This window comes from Gobio gobio (genome assembly GCF_949357685.1).
Source record: "Gobio gobio genome assembly, chromosome: 13".
NCBI lineage: Eukaryota > Metazoa > Chordata > Actinopteri > Cypriniformes > Gobionidae > Gobio > Gobio gobio.
The window spans coordinates 38558242-38580741 of record NC_137106.1 but is presented as its reverse complement, the minus strand read 5'-3'; the positions used below and the strand labels follow the sequence as shown (position 1 = coordinate 38580741).

The window sequence follows — 22500 nt, the reverse complement described above, 5'->3', positions numbered from 1 at the left end:
GTTCACTTTATATCATGAACAGATGTAATTTAGGCTTTTATTCACATTTAAACATTGATCAAAAAGATTTTAATTTGTGTTCTGAAGATGAACAAAGGTATTACGGGTTTGGAATGACTTGAGGGTGAGTAATTAATGACAGAATTTGAACTTTTGGGTGAACTAACCCTTTAATTCTTGTGATATATATTTTTTTAAAGGTTTTTAAGTTTAAAAAAAAAAAACATTACACATAGGGCTCTACGATTAATCGAAAAATAATCAAAACTGAAAATCAGAACCTCTAACCGACGTATTTTTCCCATGTCGGTTATTTAGTTTTAGTCACGTGACTCCGCCCCGTCAGTCACATCAAGTGCAGTTTGCAGGCACACAGAGAGATGCAGGAGCAGTTATCTAGCAGTTATAGATGCCCAGAATCACTATAGTAACTGCATGTTTTACACAGTTTATACAGTTATACGCTACCACACACACACACACACACATAGACGGCGCACGCAAGCCCCAAAGCAAGACCGCTTTCACTTTCGTCCTCATAAAGTTTGTCAAGTAAATGCGTTTAAAGGCTTGCCAGTTTTTAACATTTAAAGCGATTGTGCACTATTCAAAAACAACAATACGGAAAACTTATCCATTCAGTGCTCAGCTTTTTTCTGTGACACAGAGAGCCGAGCCGTGTCTCTGAAAACGCGCGCACGCCCTGAAGGCAGACCTCTTTCACCTGTGTCCTCACAAAGCTTTGTCATTTGTATGTGTTTTAAGGCCTGCCAGTTTGAACATTAAAGCGATTTTAGACCATCAGATGTGTATTATGTTGAACTAATGCCTGATATATTGTGACAAACAAACACTCAGACAGAAGCTCGCACATCACGTGAAGATTGCGTGCAGAGAGCAGAGCAGAAACGCATTGTCAACGCTGTCCTGTGACTAAAGTAAAGTCAAAGTACCTTAATAATTTCATTTCGATTGATGAATTTGGTCTGAAATTAGTAGTCTCTTTCCGTTTTAGTGCATGAAAGAACCCTGTGACATTAAAAGAAAGCTGACAATATATTTTACGCCCAGTGTTTGTTTTATGCAGACATGAAAATGCTCTTGATGTTGTAGTCGAGCAGAGTGGGTTTGAACACGGCATGCGCTCACAAGTATATCTGTGAGTCTTTCTGCAGTCTGGCTTTAAGCGTTTCTTTCCCTCTATGGAAAGCGTGTTTTAATGATCCTGCCAGTGTCTTTGCCTTTATATGGTCTCCTAATGCGGGACTCTTGGGTATTGCAGGAGATCGACGGTGTGGTTCATTTGATTTGCAGCTCTGTGTCCCCTTACACTGGAGATGGTGACAGTGATATACACAATGAGGTTTCTGCATCAGATCTTTAATGAACACCGACCCGAGCATGCTGCAGTTGTTTTGGACAGTTTGAAAACCGTGTCGGTTCTTCTTAGGAAGGCTTGACCTTTTAAACTGTCCTTCATAAATAGACTTTATACACTTTCCCTGGTTGATGTATCCGAGGCCAGGATGGCAGTTCCAGGTGGTCTGTTTTCCATCTGTTTCTAATGCCCTGTAAAAGGATGCCTGACACAGTGGTAACATTTGATATTCACGGCATTGTTTACATGGAATCTCGCTCATATCCCACAAAGCTATTTGTGTGTAGATGTCATATCAACAAATCAGTCGCCTGACATTTTGGCTAAATTTGAAGTGTTTGGCCTTGTTTGCCAGGGGTGTGTTCACTGTGTGAAGCAAGAAGCTATATATTCTATATCTTCCATGCTAGGTAGGCTAGTTGTGTGTTGGTAGACCAATATAATGCTTAATATTCAGTAGGGGTGTGACGAGATCTTGCAATATTAATTGATATTGATATTAATTATTAATCTATGACAATATTACTTGTTGAGGTGAAAAGCTGTCCCGCGAAGTCGCGACATCAGCATGACGGAGTTTTTACTGCGCTTGCATTATATTGTTCTGTCTTTTACTGCATATGATAATTAAATAAATATATGTTCTTGTTATAATGCATGGAGCGCATCTCAGCAGCTTGGTTAACAAACTCCATCGATGCATATGCTGTGAGTCTGGGTTGCTTATGACGTTCATCTTTGAATGCATCATGCAGCATTTTACCAGATTTGTAACACAAGTCATTTATAAACCCAAAGGCCATTACAATGCGGAGGTTAATGCAGGGTTAATGTGGAGAAACGGAAATGTTCGGCACCTTCTTTTCTTGTGAAGTATGTAATGTCCTGGCCAGATGGAACTTTGTTCTTGTTCTTGCCACCTCAAGAAAACAAACTCATTTCTTTGTTCTTGCGGAGTATGTACCAAGCTTAAGCCAACTAGGGATGCCATGAGAACTGATACTTTGGGACCCAGTTAGTATCAACATCAGGGATGTCAATTTACAAAAATTTCCATGATCGATCGTCGTTTAATTTAATGATCGATTAATCGATTAATCGTTAGCCTTAACACTGCAGTATGTGTCTACAGCAGTGGTTTATAGGCGACCGCATGACAGGGTGTGCAATCGCTGCTCAAGACACCATGTTCCTCACCAAATCAATTAGAAGGGTTTTTAATCTAAATAAAGGGCTATAGGATTGTAAAATGAGTCGATGTGATTGATCATTTAATTCATTTACTTATTTAATAATCAAATATGAGCAATACAACGTGTCACCAACGCCACCTCAGATGCGTGCTCTTCAGAATGTGTGGACGCGCTCAAAATGCATCCTATATGAGATAAAAAAATCAGCTATAGATAGGCCCACACAAAATAAACACAATATTACAACTTACATTTGCACAAAGCAAAAGGCTGCGAATGCACATGCAAACTTGTAGTCAAGATGAAGGTGTAACTCCAGCTGTAAAATGGTCCCAAACAGAGCTCCGGCACACTCGCATCATTATTCCTCGAGTCTGATTTACATGTTTTGCGGTTGAGCAGCACGCACACGCATGACCCTGATTAATCGATGATCGATAGGTTTTATAGATTAAATGTATTATATCGAAAATTAATCAAAGTTTTGATAATTTGTTATTATTAGGCCTACATTAGTGTTAGTATTATTATTACATTGAGACTTATCTAAATTCTACTGTACAGCAGTAATTTATTTGTCAAGTTAGCCAAACTTTTAATTTGACGGGTTGCAGTGAATTTGAGTATCTCTGTTTATGATATGACGGTAGTTGTTTTTCTCAAATGAAAAGGTAAAATGCTCATGAAGTGAGTCAGTGGCTCTGGAGATGACGTTCGTGCATTCATGTCCTCATATGAGAGGCAGAGATGGAAACATGCGACCGTCGCGCGCGATTCTGAGTGAGAGTGTGTGTGAGGTAAACCCATAGACTGTAAACCACACGTCTACGCATTCATTCGCACAGAGAGACGCATGATTCGTATTTAAATAGTCTTTTTGCGGTTTAATATTCACAGACACTAGTCTATATCACAATGTGCATTCTCAGGTACCGAAATTTGGTACCGATTGATTTAATGTGAATCGTTACTCTGTAGTACCGACGTCATTCGGTCGGTGCCCTTAAAAGTACCGAGTTCGGTACCCAACCCTAGCGACTAGAGCGAGAGAGCAAACGCTCGCCCATTAACACGCTGTGCTCGGCTTTAGGGAGGTCATCGGCTGTGCGCTGCAGTCACAGGACCTCACAAAATCAACAATGTCACCAAATAAGTGTGTTTTTGGTTGTCAGGGCAAGACAACCCTGCACAGCTTCGCAAAGAACCCAGTTTTAATGGGACAGTGGATGGAGTTTGTTTTTCCGGAGCAGCAACAGAGTTTTACAAGGTACAGTTCAACTCCGGATTTGTAGCTCGTCTAATGCTGAAAGATGGAGCGGTCCCAGCGATTAGGGTTCACGGTCGTGTGTTGGAAGCAGGCGGTGAGTAAAACTGCTTCAAATGTCTTTGTTTTGTTAGCTTTCGACTCGTTCATTCAAATGCGCTACTATTCCATTGTTTTTCTATGTAAACACGCACTAGTCTGACGTGCAAAACCATTCCGTTTGCTACTGCTAACATTAAATTGCATACAATAGTCCATAAACCAAATTATGTCCTCATAGACCATGAGTAAACACACACAAATGTTGTAAAACAGTAGCCGCTAAGCAAGTATACGTTACCGTTACAGTACATACCATTGAGACGTCCTGCTGTAGTCATAGTTGCTGCTTCTCCTGTTCAATTTCAGCCTCTAGATCTGATTCTGGATCATATACGTATGGCTAAATCTGATTGATCTAAATGGTTTATTTTAGGATAAAATTTTTTCCACGTTTAAGGCTGTCACAGCTTTTAGACGCTCAACGCAATAGCTTTGCGCGTTTGTCATTCTTTAGCCCCGCCCACACGATACGCCTCCAGCCGCTTGGTTTTTTTCCAGAAAGACTCGGTACAGTGTATCTTTCTTTTATAAATATAATAAAACTAAAGACTCTTCGGAGATATGAAGGATGCAATACTACTCTATAGGTACGCAAGATTGACATGAGATTGACTGAAACTGAGTGTTTCACCCCCCCTTTAATATCAAACACATACCGCTCCATCCTCATTCATCCATGTTTCTTTATTAATAACTTTAAGCAGTCCCGCCCACTGAAAGCTGCGCGGATTACCATACAGATATAAATACGACACATTTATAGGACATAAAAGCAAAAGTACCCGGGTACTTTCGAAATGTCTCTTGGCACAGCACCAAACCAGTTTCAAAAAAAGGGTATGTTTCACTTTGGGCGGTACAACTTGAACATATATAATTATTCTAAACTTTTCATTAACATCTGTAGGTATACAACAAAGGAAATTGGCTGCTTTTTCTGCAGAAAGCTGATCTCTAGTGACATGTCTAATTTTATTGATCATTTATCAGTAAAGACATGGCGGGCCACATGATTTTTGTCAAAGAGCCAGGTGTGGCTCGCGAGCCATAGGTTCCCAAACGCTGAGCTTTAGCAACAAACAACGAGGAACTATACATTTGGATTGTCACTTGTTTTCTGTTTTCTATTATTATTTACTCTGTAGTCCCAGTGAAATCTCACTGATCCAAATCCATATTAAACATTAAAAATCATTCTGAAAGGCTGTAATTTTGCCTTATTGTAGAGCTTTTTCCCTGTAATTTTTCCCAGTAAATTATTGCATTGCAATTAGGATGTGATGTTTAATGACTTCCTCAAATGTATGATGGTGATAATTAATTGATCAGCCCTTGTGAGGTTAAACTAACAACCAATCCAGATCTTTAACCACTGGTCCGCGCCAGCCATAAAATATAGTTGCTTTCTGTCATTTTGCAGTGCGTTAGTTACGTTGTTAGAATCTCTTGCTGTTTGTTAGTACAGAAATGATACACTCTTGCGAAAGGCATGACAGTAAATACACATCCTATTTAGGTGATTTCAACAGGGACGTGGAATCTGGATTTGCGTGTTTGACGAGAGAAGTCAGATTTGCCATATTATTTTTGTTGTTTCCATAGAAGTGATTTCTGATTGAAATATAAGCAAATCACTTTAACTAAAAATTACTTGACCGTTTTACAGCTTCTCCCACTCCCATAGAATAAAATAAAATGTGCTTTAAGATAAAACTTTTTACTATATGTAAATGACCAATGTTAAGATTGCATAACCTCTAAAAGGGTTAGTTCACCCAAAAATGAAAACATTGATCAGTGAACATAATCTGAAGCTCAACTGAAAGTTTGACGCGCAAGAACAAACCTTATTAATTGGTTCTTGCTGAAACTCAAACGTGCTGTGTAACACATGAGAATGAATCTCATTGGTTCTCACACATCAAGCAGACATGCTTGAGCTTCCGTTTACCCTATCTGATGTGTGTTGTTGAATGTTTATATGTGAATAAAAGCCTAAATTAAAACTGTTCATCGTATAAAGCGATCATGTCTCTTCAGAAAATTTTGACTTAACCGCTCAATTCATGTGGATTAGTTTTACGATCTCTTTATGAACTTTTTGAAGCGTCAAAGTGGTAGTTGCGTAGCTGTCAATGGAGGGACCGAAATCTCTCAGATGTCATTAAAAAGATCTTCATTTGTGTTCCAAAGATGAACGAAAGTCTTATGGTGCATTCACACCAGATATGACTGATGCGTTTTCGCGCACGAGATTTACATGTTAAGTCAATGCAAAGACGCGAATAGACATTCTGCGGCGCGATTCGCGCAAATGACAGCGCGAATTGAGAGTTTGACGCGTGATTCGTGCAAATGGAAAAAACATGAACTTTGGCGGATATTTGCGCCGCGATAACCAGGAGCTTTCTCTAGTAGTGACAACAATGAGGACTAAATCATATGTGGATACCTGGAGCTGTACGATACATCTTTGTACTTTATAGAAACGGGAATAAGTTGTAAAGAACGCTCTTAACTCAATTTGAGCTATACATAGGGTGATTGGGACACATTTGCCATTGAGATGACTTGGAAAAAGTGTCCCAATCACCCTGAATTCACCCTATTGAGATTACAAGCTAGTTAAAGCCGGCAAATTGAGCTTATTCACTGTATTTTAAAACAATCCATGTCAGCCATTTCGCAACGAGACAAGCCGGCTGGCAGAAGCCCCTCCCATGATGCGAATTCGCGTCTGTTGTGTAGTGAATGTCACACGCGAATGAAGCGAATTTCACGCGCGAATGAAGCGAGTAAACTCAAAATGTTCAGGCGTCCAACTACGCGCGAATAACGTGATTTTATTCGCTTCATTCGCGTCTGGTGTGAACTAATCCTTTAACATTCGAAATTAGTAACAGCTATGTTGCTTCTTGAGCAATGTTGTTTACATAAATGGTCTGGGTGGACTCTTTATATGGTATTGTGTGGTTATTTTAAATGAGAACGAACACATTTTTTTTTATTTTTGGGTGAACTGTTCCATTTAAAAGCCAAGTGTGCTAATACCACAACTCCTTCAGTATATTGGAGCCTGCTTTGGTTTCAGCTAACTACATCACTTTTTTTTATTATGCAGGGTTAACTGAACAGCACAAGGCTCATTGTCTGTATAAGAGACTGGATTTATTGCAGTCCAAGTGAAAAGAGATCTGTCTTCGTGTCTGATCTCTAGTGCTGGCAGTCTTGAGCTCAATGTGACTTTCATTGACCAATACGGAGTTCATTCATAAGCAGCGCACAGTGTTGTAGCTGTATGGTCTGTGGCGGGAGCCGGGATGAGCAGTGGGTCTGACATCAGCCCTCGAAGAGTCGCTTATTACATAAAAATGAACATAATGTCGAAAAAGGGGAATTAAGTGTCCATTGGCATAAAAGTGTCCAATAAACACGGGATCCAGGTAAAGGGGGTGGTGTCGTGGCGGCCGCACTTGCTCCCCTCTTTGGTCCGGGGTGCTTTGGTCTTCTCCTGCAGCTCATCTTCCCAAGACGGCAAGGCAGCCCGGCCATTCTCAGCCTGATGGCGGCAGAGAGGCGTGCATCCCTGTGGCATATGTGTCTCCCATGGAGAGGCTTGCTCGTCATTTAACAGCGGTGGTGATGAGGCTCCATTCGATTCACCGGTCCTGGTCGCGCAGTCGGGAATTTGACAAAGAGCGCCGATTTAAGTGTCGGGATGGCGATGATAATAAGGGATAATAATAATTCAGTCTTCTGTCTTCAATAGAAAATACTAGCCCTTCCCCAGTTTATCATACAATGATTTATAGTTTGCCTGTCACAGATTGAGAACATTTATTTGGATGTTACTATATGGATATTTGTCCATGCAAAACTTGTTGCCACAATGCAGAGGTGTTTTGGGTGGTTGCTTGGGTATACTAGGATGTTCTGGATGATTGCAAGGTGATTGCTTACTGTTTCAAGTAAAAGAAAAAAAACACCCGACCCCAATTCTTTGTGAAATTCTCGTCATGAATGGACTGGTTAGTGTTAAGAAAAATCAATCAACATTTAAATGATCAAATTAAGAAGAACCAGTGTTAATTTAACACAATTTAACAGCTCTAATTGGGCTTAAATGTATCAAATTCAAAAGTGTAAATTGCCCTTGGCCAATTGCGATTGTGATCACATGCTGCCTTGAGTTGAGTGCATCCTCTTCACAGTTTTTAATAGGAACTCTCTGCTCATCCTCTCAACCACACAGTAAATAATATTATGTGTGCTCCATAAAATTATATGAATGTGATAATTGATTCTCATTGCAGAAGGATGCAGCCTTGAAAACAGAAGCTATTGTGTATAATGATAGTCATTGTGCAGTGGCTTCATACTCGTTGATGGTGTGGGATTGTACACAATTATAGTTTGCCAGGATCAGTCACACTAACAAGGTCAATTTGTGCTGCCATTCATGATACAACACACTTGTATGAGAAGCTTTCTGCATAAGTTCTAATTGGGTGTCAGGGGAAATTAAAATATATTATCGCAAAATAATCAGGGTCTGAACAGGTTTATTTTTTGATAATGACCAGATGATGGTATGCTATCCTGCTACTTGCCAAATAAATAAGTGGACATGAAATATTGATTGAGTTATGAGAGGAAAACAAGTCACAGTGGCCAGCTTTTTTGCTCAGTTCCTGCAAGAAAGACTTTACTGCGGTACACCATCAATCTGTCCTTCACACCTGCTTCGAGATGCTTCTGAACTTTTGACTTTTGTGAATGTGCTGTAACTGAAACTGCCACAAATCCCTGCGAGAAGATCGGGTCCTTATGGCACATCATAGTGAAGTGATGGATTAGAACGTCTTCAACAATAACTCCGTGCTGTCGTCTCTCTCTCTCCCCAGCCAAACCGTTCACCTCTAAAGTGAAACAGATGCGATTGCACAAGGAGGACTTCGAGATACTGAAGGTCATTGGTCGAGGAGCTTTTGGTGAGGTAAGCAGCATCCGTCTTGTGTTGAGACTGCATCTGAATTCCCATATTATCCAATAGTACTTAGCAGTGGCTCTCAAGTGATGGCTTTATTTTTAATGAATAAATCTTTTAAAGACTTTTTATGTTGGATTGCCGTTTGATGTCTAATGTTGAGTCTAGGCCCTGAACACAAACCAGTTGAGAACCACTCATATATATGAATTTTATGCAAATTATTTTTAAGTAATAAATGTAACAAAATAAAACAAAATGTGCCTTTTGTCTGTAGTCTGACAAATTACACTTACAACCTGGTTCTTGTATTGAATCAAGTCAAAAGTGTCACAGCTATGAACCTGTAAACAGTTTGAGAGCGGTTATTGAATGAACATCTGAAATAACGTATAGTCACAAAAGTGTTAATGTTTTTAATTTAAAGGCACAATATGTACGATTTTTGGATTAAAATATCCAAAAAGCACTAGAACAGTGTTACAGTTACACTGTAGCGTGCAACAAGTGTCTCATAGCAAATTTGGATGCAGCCAATCAGTCGTTTAACTCTTTCCCTGCCAATGATGGAAATTTCCGGCTTTCCGTGTTTTCACTGTGACATGGTTAGAGGCACTATTACACATCTTTTGAAAGAGTACTGAATCTCCTGATCAAAACACACGAGAAAAAGAAGCAGAAACATGCAATAGCACATGTAAGCAGACCATCAACATTAAACGGATATAAATCAAAACTACCTAAAGTTACTGAATGAAATGTTAACCCGGGATGAGCTATAGGACTGTGATGCTTTGGGGGGTGTTTATAGGCTGGGTAAACCCAGCCTGATCTGCTGGCGATTTGATTTCACCCTGCAACTCAGTCTGGAAACCTGTACATTCATTTCTCCTGCTTCTGTTACACTTTTGCGGGAACCAATCACAGACTGGCTTATCCACCTGGTGCGCTATTGGCGGGTTTAACATGATGACGGATAGAGAAGCGATGGGTCGTTGCCCGTTGATCATGCCTCTCGTGGGCTGATTTGTTGAAGGACTATCCAATTGCGTACAGAGTCATTTGAATTATGCTCGTTGACCACACCTTTTGTGCAGTAGAAAATACAGAGCAGACTCCCCAGACCAATGTTCAATCTTAAATTGAGCTTGGTCTGGTGATAGCCAGACAAGGGTGTTGATGGACTCGATCTACTCTATTTATGTTTTGATCATTGTTCTGAATCCTGTCCAGAAGTTTAGTCTTTGACAAAAACACGATTTTCTCAGCTTTTTGCTCAAAATTTTGCTTTTTTATGAAACCCATATTCCCATACCCATATTCAAGTGTTAATAAAAAGGAATGCATGAATAAAAGCTAGAATATCACACTTTTTTTTAAGTAGAGGGTCTGTTCTTTCTTTTTAAATATTGCATGTTCAGATATTCATACAACAAAATATTCTGGGGGCCGTGAAACTTTTGTGAAATTGATCAAAAATGCTGGCAACTTTTTTCAAAAACACTGGCGGGAGAAAGAGTTAGGTGCCAGAGAAGTGGATATGACCCTTGTTGTTTCTTGGGCAAAGATTTTTTTCATGACCCAAGGGACAGGCCATGTTATTTTGTGTGTCATAAACTGAACAAAGTACAGTTTGTTACCCCATGAAAAAGTGAAAGTGTTAACAGTTTAGCAGCCAAAATCAACCTATTTTCACTCTTGCATATTTTATGCTTGGAGTTCCGTTCGGAGACCATCTGCAGAATGAGAGTACACTGAGCAGATGCTGACGGGTGTCATGGTCTCTGAACGGCGGTCTTTGTAGTTGTCAAAGGGTCGTCTCTGTGTTAAGGTTGACCTGTCACCCCGGCCGCCCCGTGCCGCCCTGATCCTGGTTTCTTAGACACTGACAGGAGCCAGGCTGGAGCGCACTGCTTAAATCTCTCATAACATTGCTGTCTCTTCTCTGATCAATGATTATTTGATGATTGACATTAATTTAATCATTTAAGCCTATTGATTTTAGATTTATCAATTTTGTAGCTGTGACACTGTTGTGCATGCACTTTTATCTAGTTTAACATTTAAGTATCCAAATACAAATAACTAATAACTAAATACCAATGGCACATTTGGATTATGTTCAGCGACTACTTCATGCAAGTGAATAAGCTACAGCAGTTAAACATGTCACCTGTGGATTGACACGATTAATTTCTTGATTTTAATCGCTAATTATATCGTTTCTTAAATCTAAAATCTTTTAGTCTGTGGTGTTTTCTGTTTTCTGTTGATGAAAGTTATTAGTGGCTTTGTTACTTTTAATACGAAGCGGTCTCAACTTTAAAATTCTGAAGATTTTATGAAATTCAAATAATAAATAACATTTTGGCGCTCTTTAATACGCCGTGACAGATCACTGTAGAGTTCAGTTCAAGCTGCAGCATGGATCATCGACTCAAAAAAATAAATAAATCTGACTGAACAGTGAACACCACAAGAAATGTTGAAAGATACATTCACTGAAATGAATCCTGTCTCATGTAATTGCTCAATAAAACAGCTGGTAGGCTATACAATGTCACTTTAATGTTAACCTCAAGAAAGCTATGCGATGTCCATAAACCTGATTATTTAGCTAGAAAAAAATAACTATAGAGAAGAGCATTTTGCCAAATATTTGCATTGTATTAAATATTCTGTGTACAGCAATATTAAATGTGTTCTGAGTTTGTCACACCACAGAAAATGTTAAACACCCATCCAAATTTGAATGATTAAAAAAACCCAAGTAAGTAAAATAAGTTATCAAAATAAGTTATAAAAAAAGCTGTATTCTTTGCTCTCAAACACTAGGGATGTGTCCGCATTTACTTGACGAAGCTAACTAGCTAGCTCGCGGTAATGGCAGGAACTCACGATTGGGCGGGTGAACCACTGATGCTAATGCGCTCCACAATTCAGTACTACATAGTTCACAGTCTTTGTAACGTGTTTCAGCAATACATTTATAACATTTATAATGTGTTTAGAAACAAATCTCTGAATTGCCATTACACTAGAGTTTAGATTCTCTGCCCGAGCCTGAACTTGACCCGACCCCGATATTTCCCGCCACTATCCTCGGTCCGGGCCTAACCCTTGTTCAAGCATTTGTTTTTTTTTTAATCATTACTTTATTAGCCTAATTGGGTGGGCAGAAAGCTATGCCATAATCAGAAATAATATAAAAATGTTCTAGCAAAGTAAGAACTAATACTACAACTAAGAAAATGTGTACAAAGTTCCGTGTTTCCCATAGGTTGAGAATTTACTTGTAGTGGTGGGCAGGGCGGAGTGGCTCGGCGCGCTGCTTGTTGAGCGGGTTCAGAATAAACTAGTCAAACAAAGGTTTATGAAATGATATGCAGATAAAATTAACTTTTATTAACAACTGTAATGTGCAAAAAACTAATTTTATAGGGAAAATTTAAATATTCTGCTCTTTATTAAATGTACCATTGTTCTTCTAGTATCACACTGAACTGACCGACAGCTCTTTACTTGTTTTCTGGGTAATTCAGTCACAATTTGAAAAGTTTTTGTTTTGTCCAAATATTAGAGAGTGGAAATGGCTAACAAGTCAATAAGTGCTGCTCTGCCGCCATCTACAGTTTATAGTGGTAATTTGTATTTTATTCATGTATTTTTTAAAAATAAAAGTGCTTGTTTGCCACAAAGTGGCCTACACCTTTTAAACTTTTAGTTTTACAAATAATCACATTACAAATAAGTAACATTAAATTTGATAATATTTAGAGCTTTGAAGTGCTGGAAAAAATGTACTTGAAAGCCCTTGTAAAGTGTTTGAAAAGAGCTTGAATCACTTGTAAAATTGACTGTTTCTTCCACAACACCATGTGGTGTTACTACAGTAAATCCATGGTGAATGTTGGTGATTTGTGGACTGAAACCCCTGCACTTCGTTCATGGCACAATGTTTCTCCTGGTTTCCACGTCAGCACGGTTTGATCTGATATTTGTGGTTTATAACCGAGAATGGGCCTTTATCACAGAGGAATTGAATACTGGAAGTGCGCATCGAAGCAGTGTGCTGATTCTTCCGGTTATGCATGTTTTCAATGTGCTGTGTACACCTAGCTGAACAAACGACAATTAAAATAAGCATCTGGAGGATGATTTAAAAATCCGGACATTTTCCGAGACAGGAGAAGAGATAAACTGATCATTACTGTGTACAGGATTTTCCAAACTCTGCTGAACTTGTAGTTTTTTTATCCGACCGGTCGTAAACATAGTGATTATTTCACCACACGGTGTCAGTGCTCGTCTAAATAGACCGCGATGAAGTGTGTGTGAGACCTGACGAATAAGATCTGAATCAACATATTGATTTGTATTAATATTTTAGCATTGTTCTGTCAGGTCGCCACAACTTTTCATTGACAATCATTTCACTGTAGCCTACAGTATATGTAATTCACACATTTATGCCAAAATTCAGTATTACTGTTTAAGATGAATTAAATGCTTAACATCGTTAACTTTCTTTAAGGCAGTTAGCGCGCATTCATTCATCTATTTATTACATGAAAATGAATCATGGTTTTATTACAAATAAAATATGGTACTTGTAGTTTAACCATGGTATTTGTAGTAAAAGTAATACAAATGGTAGTCAATCCACGAAAAAAAAACATGGTTACTACCAGTGTTGGGGAAAGTTACTTTGAAAAGTAATGCATTAGAATACTGCGTTACTCCCTTAAAAAGTAACTAATTGAGTTACTTGGTTACTTTTTAAGAAAAGTAATGCATTGCGTTACTTTTGCGTTACTTTTTCTCACCTGGGCTGGGCTTGTTTTTGTTTTGTTTTTATAACAAAAAAGTAATATTTTTGTGCAACGGTAAAGACCTCTTCATACCAAAATGTAAATAATAAGCCCCAGGCTGAGGTAAAAATGCAGATTCCCTCATGAACAGTAGAGGGCGCAGCTCTGGATAATGGAAGAATAGGATGCAGGAGAAAAAAGTTTTACCAATAAAAACAAAAAATCTAGTAATTTTCATCATCAAAAGTCAGCAGCAAGACATTGGTAAATTAAATATAAAGGTAGATTATGCATAAAAATAGTTGTTTTATTTAACATTTAATTATTAGAGGTTTGCATAGTACTCTGATTTAGCATTTGACTGATTTTAATCATTTTGAGGAGTACAGAATCTTTATTGTGCAAGTGAGATAAATAAATGCTCACATTTAGTCTAGAACTACAATAACCCTCATGTTCACACACACACACACACACCTCTGCACTCATTTTTCTCAACATGGGGGCAGGAGAGCTGTCAGTCAAATTAATGTGAAAATTAATGTGACTTGCGTAACTTTTTTTAACAAGTAACTCCGAAATTTTGTTGTAAATTTTAAAAGTAATGCGTTACTTTACTAGTTACTTGAAAAAGTAATATTATTACGTAACTCAAGTTACTTGTAATGCGTTACCCCCAACAATGGTTACTACATTCTTACTATAATAAAACCATGGTTAACTTTCGTAAGGGTGTTTATCAGTCAAATTAATTTAAAACGGGTATGAAATATGATTAGTAAGAGAAACCCTGTTAATGAGAAGACTCAATCACTGGACTGCGGCAGGTTAGAAATTGATTTATTATTCAGAATGCACATTTGGATGGGAACATTTCAGCAGACTGACGATATGAGACACGTAAACATCCGCAGTTTGGAAATGCATACAACACACAAACATACAACTTCATCCCGCCATATCAGACTCACCCATGCTCTCCTCTATTCTTTTAGTGTCAGGAAATGGTCAAATCTGAGGTAAGGATGTCATTATTTAGTATTAGAGCACCGGATCGCTGCAGCTACACCCACGTTTTGCTTGCGTCGCGATAGGACCGGAAGAAGCAGTGCACTGCTTCACTTACCGGAAATAGGAAGTGTGATAAAGGCCTATTCTGCGCTGAATGCTTCCATTAGATCTCGCAATAGTGATGTTATTAATTCTGCGGTGAATTCAAACGCTTTCTCTTTGGATCTCCCAGTGCTGTGTAGTAATGCTATCGCGAGATCGGCCCATGTATGAGCTCGCACTGTCTATTATTGCTCCAAGCTGATAAACGGTCCGCTCAGCTCAAACGAATAGTGCGGTTCCGTTCCGCTTTCGCTTTGTTTGCCGTTTGATGCCTTTGATTTTACCTTATTGAGCTTTCGATTTTAGTTTGTTTGACAGCAACTGCAAAACACATAATTAAAGACTTGTTTTATTATAAGAAGTTTAAATATATTTTGTCACAGTATGAATGGGAAGCTCAGAAATCTATTTGTGGCGGTCAATGTCGATATTGTGGCAGGTCGCCACAAATAAATCAATGAATGGGAAACACTGAAGTTGCACAAGTCAGGATTAAAAATGCGTGTTAAACTCACCGCACATGCAGTGATGAAGCGCAGCACTCTGGACAGAAACGCTCTGAGATCAGTCATGAGCTGCTCGCGTGAACAGTGCATTTTGCTTGACTATTTCTTGTCGTTTCGAATTGTTTAGTATAGATATTTCAAGCTTTCTATACACATATTTCTCATATCTGTGAGGCAAATAGCTGCTGAGTTTCGGTTTATTTATAAGACGCGCTCCAGTTCATGTGCAATAAAAGTGATCGCTCCGGCAACTTCATGTCACGATTATTGTCTGCTATAGCCCATTTGCTTCTTATTTATTAAGTCCAGGCAATTGGCTGATTAAACATTGATTCAAATTAAGATATAATTTATACAAAACAAAATTCACTTTAAAGAAAGGCTTTCTACAAAGCAAAACCCAATGAAGGGGTCAAAATCATTTCTGACCATCTTTGCACTTTTCATAATCGGATGAAATTAAAAAATAACATTATAATATTTAAACATAAATATAAAACAAAATACATTGTTTAATGGCTAAATATCATGTCATTTTACAGGTGAGCGGATCATGAGTGGAGCGCGCCTGCATAGAGAAGATTATTGATTTTTTTGAGCTTGATCTAAGCTCTACGTTACACAGACTTGTTAGTGTTAGTGATGTCTTTAATGTATTTTTTTATTAAATCTGTCCTGAAAACAAGTTATTGCAGTTTATTATCGTTTAAATGTCTATATTTCACCAACAAACCATATTATATATAAAATTGTCTGATGTGCAGTTTAAATGTTTGTACAACTCAGTTTTAGATATTTGAGTGATATATCGTAATACCGTATACCGGCACATGTCTAGTGTTGATTATTAAATAAGTTTGATTAATTCATTTTCAGTTTCGTTTTCCGGCCAAGTGCATACAGAATTTTAATTCGGTGCATCCTTATTGTAAAGGAAAGTTGGTTAATTTGTGATAAATTAGGTTAATTTGTACCACTTCAGCAGTGGTATTTGTAGAGGACCAAAGTTAAAGATGCCAAAAAATGATCTGTGTTCAGACCACCAGTGAATCTGAGTAAAGCACAAATGTACTTGCTGTTGCTTTTTTTTCTCTGGTTTTCATTGCCCTTTTCATTTGAATTGCTTGCTTTTGTCCACCCACACACATCTCGTACTGTTGACAAAGTTATGACAGAAGATAAATGTCGTTTTTGAGTAATAATTAGATTTGCAAAACTAGATTTCAAAGGCTGCATTGTGGGAGTTTGGCCCATGTAAGGCTGTGTGTTTTGAGGGCACGATGCCAGGCAGTGCTCTGAACGCTATTTTAAAAGTCACTTTCCACTCCCTGTGTCCTTTCGATCAGATATTTGCCTGATGTTTTAGCAGATAGCCTTTAGCTTTCTTAACAATCATAATCTAAATGTTAAGGTCTGTACTTCTGGGATTTGGTTTATTTTAAATCCCTATCAGATGTGTGGAAGAGTGAAGAGCGTGATTTCTGTCTGGAATAATGCTCGTATCCTGGCTCGGCCTGGAATGTGTAGACCTCTCAATGCGTGCTTGTTTTGGCTTATTTAATCGCAGGGAGTGAATCACACCGTTGTTTCACTTGGACACCTTGAGTTCAAGACAAATATATGTCCATTCCACTTCCTTTTCCCAAGATGCTCACACTTGAATGTGTAGACCAAACATAATTTTATTGGTTCACTATGTGCTGTTTAGAAGAATCAATGTTGGATGTGTTTGGATCAATGCTCTCTATAATGTGGTTTTTGCTCAGCGAAACCAAATATTGTTATTGTATGTAATATGTATATGTGTGTGATTTTATAAAAAAATAAGTAATTATTCACAAATTTTCCTGTAATTAATCCTGAGTAATCGTACCTAACATTAAAGTTTTTCACATTTCATATTTCATATTTTTATATTGTAATAATTGCACATTTAATCTTCAAATGAATGTAGAAACATCATAAAGACAGTAGCCTAAATTTTAAATATTTTTTAATCGCTTTTTTTGAAAGGAGGACTGTATCACCGATACCAATACTGCTACTGATATCTCTATGAAATAGATTTTTTTTTTTTTCTCAATTTTAGCCATTATAGCAATTCAGCTGTAGTTACATCGTGTACTAAGACTGACGGGAAATGAAAAGTTGTGATTTTCTAGGCCGATATGGCTAGGAACTATACTCTCATTCCTGCGTAATAATCAAGGAGCTTGGCGCAATGATATTACACAGCACCTGAAAATAGTCCCCACCATGCTCCCTGTGCAAAAACCACAGCCAATCAGAACAGCGTGTGGGCGGGCTCTCGCGGCAAGAGCACGGCACCAGAGATTAATCTTGACAGCACTTGCAAGGAAATGGATAAGTAGCCTACATAATCAAATTCACAAATATTACACCATTTAAACATTACTAAAATACATACTGAGTTACTAAAACAATATTTGTAATAGAATATACTTGTTTGTTCAGAGTTTGAACGTTCTTGTTTTCATTTGTTTAATTTCAAGATCTGAGGTGAATTATCTATTGTTGCTTTTAGTATGACTATGTTACAAAGCTGGAAGCACTAAATGATATTCAGAGTCACATTACACACTTTTGACATTAAATAAAGCACATAAACATTACCTGAGATCGTCATTGCCATGTTTTGTGTTCTTCCAGACGTGACGTCGCAGAAATAGAAACCGTTTCTAAAATAGAATCATTGTGTGTCGCCGTCAAAATCTCGAATTAACATGGAAAGGATTCATTGCGGCATTGCGTCGCATGTAGTTAGGACACAGTATAAGACTGTGAAGCATTAGGGGTGTTGATGGACTTGATCTACTCCATCAGTGTTTTTATCATCGTTCTGAAGCCCATCTGGATGGAAGTTAGTCGCGATTTTCTCAGCTTTTTTCTCTAAATGAAGCTTTTTTCATGAAACTTGCTCACATTCAAGTGTTGATAAAAAAAGTATGCATGAAGCTAGAATAAAACAGAGGCTGTTCTTTCTTTTGATATATTGCGTGTTCAGATATTCATACAACAAGATATTCTGTGGGCCATGAAACTTGTGAAAATGACAAAAAACGCTGGTGGAGACTGGCAAATTTAATGTTTACGTTCACTTAAGACATAACCACCTATGTTTATGATGATACTCGACAAGACAGGCATTTTGACATAATTGTGTGTGAATTTTTGCGCGCTGTGAGACTCGTGGGCGCGCGTTCATATCGGTGGCATATACGCCGATGCCGATATATCTGCGACAGGCTCATATCGGACGATAAAATCAGCAGACCGATAAATCAGTCTGATATATATGAATGTATGTATATATAAAGTGTGTGTATGTGTATGTTTACACTCACCTAAAGGATTATTAGGAAAACCTGTTCAATTTCTCATTAATGCAATTATCTAATCAACCAATCACATGGCAGTTGCTTCAATGCATTAAGGGGTGTGGTCCTTGTCAAGACAATCTCCTGAACTCCAAACTGAATGTCAGAATGGGAAATAAAGGTGATTTAAGCAATTTTGAGCGTGGCATGGTTGTTGGTGCCAGACGGGCCGGTCTGAGTATTTCACAATCTGCTCAGTTACTGGGATTTTCACGCACAACCATTTCTAGGGTTTACAAAGAATGGTGTGAAAAGGGAAAAACATCCAGTATGCGGCAGTCCTGTGGGCGAAAATGCCTTGTTGATGCTAGAGGTCAGAGGAGAATGGGCCGACTGATTCAAGCTGATAGAAGAGCAACTTTGACTGAAATAACCACTCGTTACAACCGAGGTATGCAGAAAAGCATTTGTGAAGCCACAACACACACAACATTGAGGTGGACGGGCTACAACAGCAGAAGACCCCACCGGGTACCACTCATCTCCACTACAAATAGGAAAAAGAGGCTACAATTTGCACGAGCTCACCAAAATTGGACATTTGAAGACTGGAAAAATGTTGCCTGTTCTGATGAGTCTCGATTTCTGTTGAGACATTCAGATGGTAGAGTCAGAATTTGGCGTAAACAGAATGAGAACATGGATCCATCATGCCTTGTTACCACTGTGCAGGCTGGTGGTGGTGGTGTAATTGTGTGGGGGATGTTTTCTTGGCAAACTTTAGGCCCCTTAGTGCCAATTGGGCATCGTTTGAATGCCACGGCCTACCTGAGCATTGTTTCTGACCATGTCCATCCCTTTATGACCACCATGTACCCATCCTCTGATTGCTACTTCCAGCAGGATAATGCACCATGTCACAAAGCTCGAATCATTTCAAATTGGTTTCTTGAACATGACAATGAGTTCACTGTACTAAAATGGCCCCCACAGTCACCAGATCTCAACCCAATAGAGCATCTTTGGGATGTGGTGGAACGGGAGCTTCGTGCCCTGGATGTGCATCCCACAAATCTCCATCAACTGCAAGATGCTATCCTATCAATATGGGCCAACATTTCTAAAGAATGCTTTCAGCACCTTGTTGAAGCGAAAGGGGGTCAAACACAGTATTAGTATGGTGTTCCTAATAATCCTTTAGGTGAGTGTATTATTTATATATATATATATATATATATATATATATATATATATATATATATATATATATATATATATATATATATATATATATATATATATATATATATATATATATATATATATATATATATATATATATATATATATATATATATATATATATATATATATATATATATATATATATATATATATATATATATGCAGGAGATTGTGACATTATTAATAACATTAAAAATAATTTGACATTTTTATATATGTGTATACGTGTGTGTGTTACTACATAAATAATTGGCTTGGGTCAGATTTCAGTATTTCATATTTTGCAGTTCAACGTTTGAGTTATTAAAATTGGATTTGGGCTGTCAGTGACTTGAGATCGAATTGCTGTCAGCTGATTGTCTTTACGTGTTGAGTCTTGAGTGTGCTTCATTGTGAAGAATGCTTTCTTCCCTCAGAATGAGTTATATCATGATTTCATGGCAGCGTGTGTTTATGTATGTGTACGCCCGTAGTAACCCGACCTGCCCTGTAATTCAAGGTTTACACTCTGCTGTCACTGATAACCAACCACTTCCATGTGTGATCTGGTAATCTAGATGGAACAAAAGCAACACAAAGCGGCTTACCATCTTATCAGGACCTCTAGAAATCCCCTCTTGCTTTCTTAATGGTGGAGTCGGTGTCAGATCTCTGTGTGCTCTCCGGTGTGTTACAGGTAGCAGTTGTAAAGGTGAAAAGTTCAGACAAGGTGTTTGCCATGAAGATCCTCAACAAGTGGGAGATGCTGAAAAGAGCAGAGGTACACAATTAAATCTTTCTAGCCCAAAATCAATTTGTTTAGTTTGGAAAATTAAACTTTTTGACATCAACTAAATGTAAACAAAATGTTTGTCTTTTGTTTCCCCAGACAGCATGTTTCCGGGAGGAACGTGACGTGCTGGTGAATGGGGACAGTCAGTGGATTACCACGCTGCACTACACCTTTCAGGATGACAACTTCTTGGTAGGCTTCTGCCCTCTGGCTGCCCCTGACTCCACATTAACAGGAGCTTTGATTAGATCAGACTTGATTAGTCAGTCCCAGTAGTCTCTGAACACTCTCGGTCAGTTTCGTGAGCGCAGACAGACCTCAGAGATGCTGGACAGGAGAGAACCACACCTCTGGCTGGTTCCCATGCGGGGAATTACTATGAGAATCCCAGTCTGCCAAGCCAGATCCATCAGGACAATAATGGGGCTGTTTTAGATCATGTGGTTTTTCTCAGCAAGCAAACCGCCTATTCTAAAGGTCTGAATGGTGATTGTTGTCATGCAGGTTGTCTTCTCAACCACCAAACCATAATAATACCAAACCTCGAATAATCCTAAATTTGTCCCATTCATCCATCGACCCTATTGTTACATCTATCAATCTATTTATCGCTCTGTTGTTTTATCCATCGTTCTAATTCTCTCTGTCGTTCTATCTATTGTTCTGTTTATCAATCTGTCAGTCTATCTAGCTTTCCATCCATCCATCTATCACTCATCTGTCTATTGTGCTATCTATCATTATATATATCATTCAATCTGTCAATCTTTTTATCTATCTGTTGTTTTATCTGTCATTATATTCATCCATCGATCCATCCATCCTATTGTTATATATATATATCAATCTATTTATCTCTTTGTTGTTCTATCTATATTTTTTCGTTCTACCTATTGTTCTATTTATCATTCTGTCAGTCTCTTTCGTTCCATCCATCTATCATCTGTCTATGTTATATCTATCATTCTATCATTGTATCTCATTCCATCTATCGATCTGTTTATCTATCTGTTGTTCTTTCTATCGTTCTAATCATCCATTCATTTGTTATATATATGAATCTATTTATCTCTCTGTTGTTCTATCTATAATTCTAATTCTCTCTGTTGTTCTACCTATTGTTATATTTATCATTCTGTCAGTCTATCTATCTATCGTTCCATCCATCCATCTGTCATTATACCTATCATTCCATCTATCAATCTGTTTATCTATCTGTTGTTCTTTCTATCATTCCATCCATCCATCCATCCATCCATCCATCCATCCATCCATCCATCCATCCATCCATCCATCCATCCATCCATCCATCCATCCATCCATCCATCCATCCATCCATCCATCCATCCATCCATCCATCCATCCATCCATCCATCCATCCATCCATCCATCCATCCATCCATCCATCCATCCATCCATCCATCCATCCATCCATCCATCCATCCATCCATCCATCCATCCATCCATCCATCCATCCATCGTTATATATATCAATCTATATATCTCTCTGTTGTTCTATCTATAATTCTAATTCTCTCTGTCGTTCTACCTATTGTTATTCTCTCTGTCGTTCTACCTATTGTTATATTTATCATTCTGTCAGTCTATCGTTCCATCCATCTATCATTATACCTATCATTCCATCTATCAATCTGTTTATCTATCTGTTGTTCTTTCTATTGTTCCGTCCGTCCGTCCGTCCATCCATCCATCCATCCATCGTTATATCTATCAATCTATTATCTCTCTGTTGTTCTATCTATAATTCTAATTCTCAGTCGTTTTACCTAT

General features: G+C 38.2%; 1 protein-coding gene across 19 annotated transcripts in view; it reads left to right on the top strand.

Annotated features, from left to right (window-relative positions):
* Positions 1 to 22500, top strand: part of cdc42bpaa (CDC42 binding protein kinase alpha (DMPK-like) a) — a 104745-nt gene that overhangs the window by 8642 nt on the left and 73603 nt on the right. For all 19 annotated transcript variants that reach the window (XM_079832315.1, XM_079832314.1, XM_079832312.1 and 16 more), the window contains exons 2-4: positions 8842 to 8933; positions 20614 to 20697; positions 20806 to 20901. In XM_079832315.1, the coding sequence (XP_079688441.1) occupies positions 8842 to 8933; positions 20614 to 20697; positions 20806 to 20901 (272 nt within the window). The remainder of the gene's footprint in view (positions 1 to 8841; positions 8934 to 20613; positions 20698 to 20805; positions 20902 to 22500) is intronic.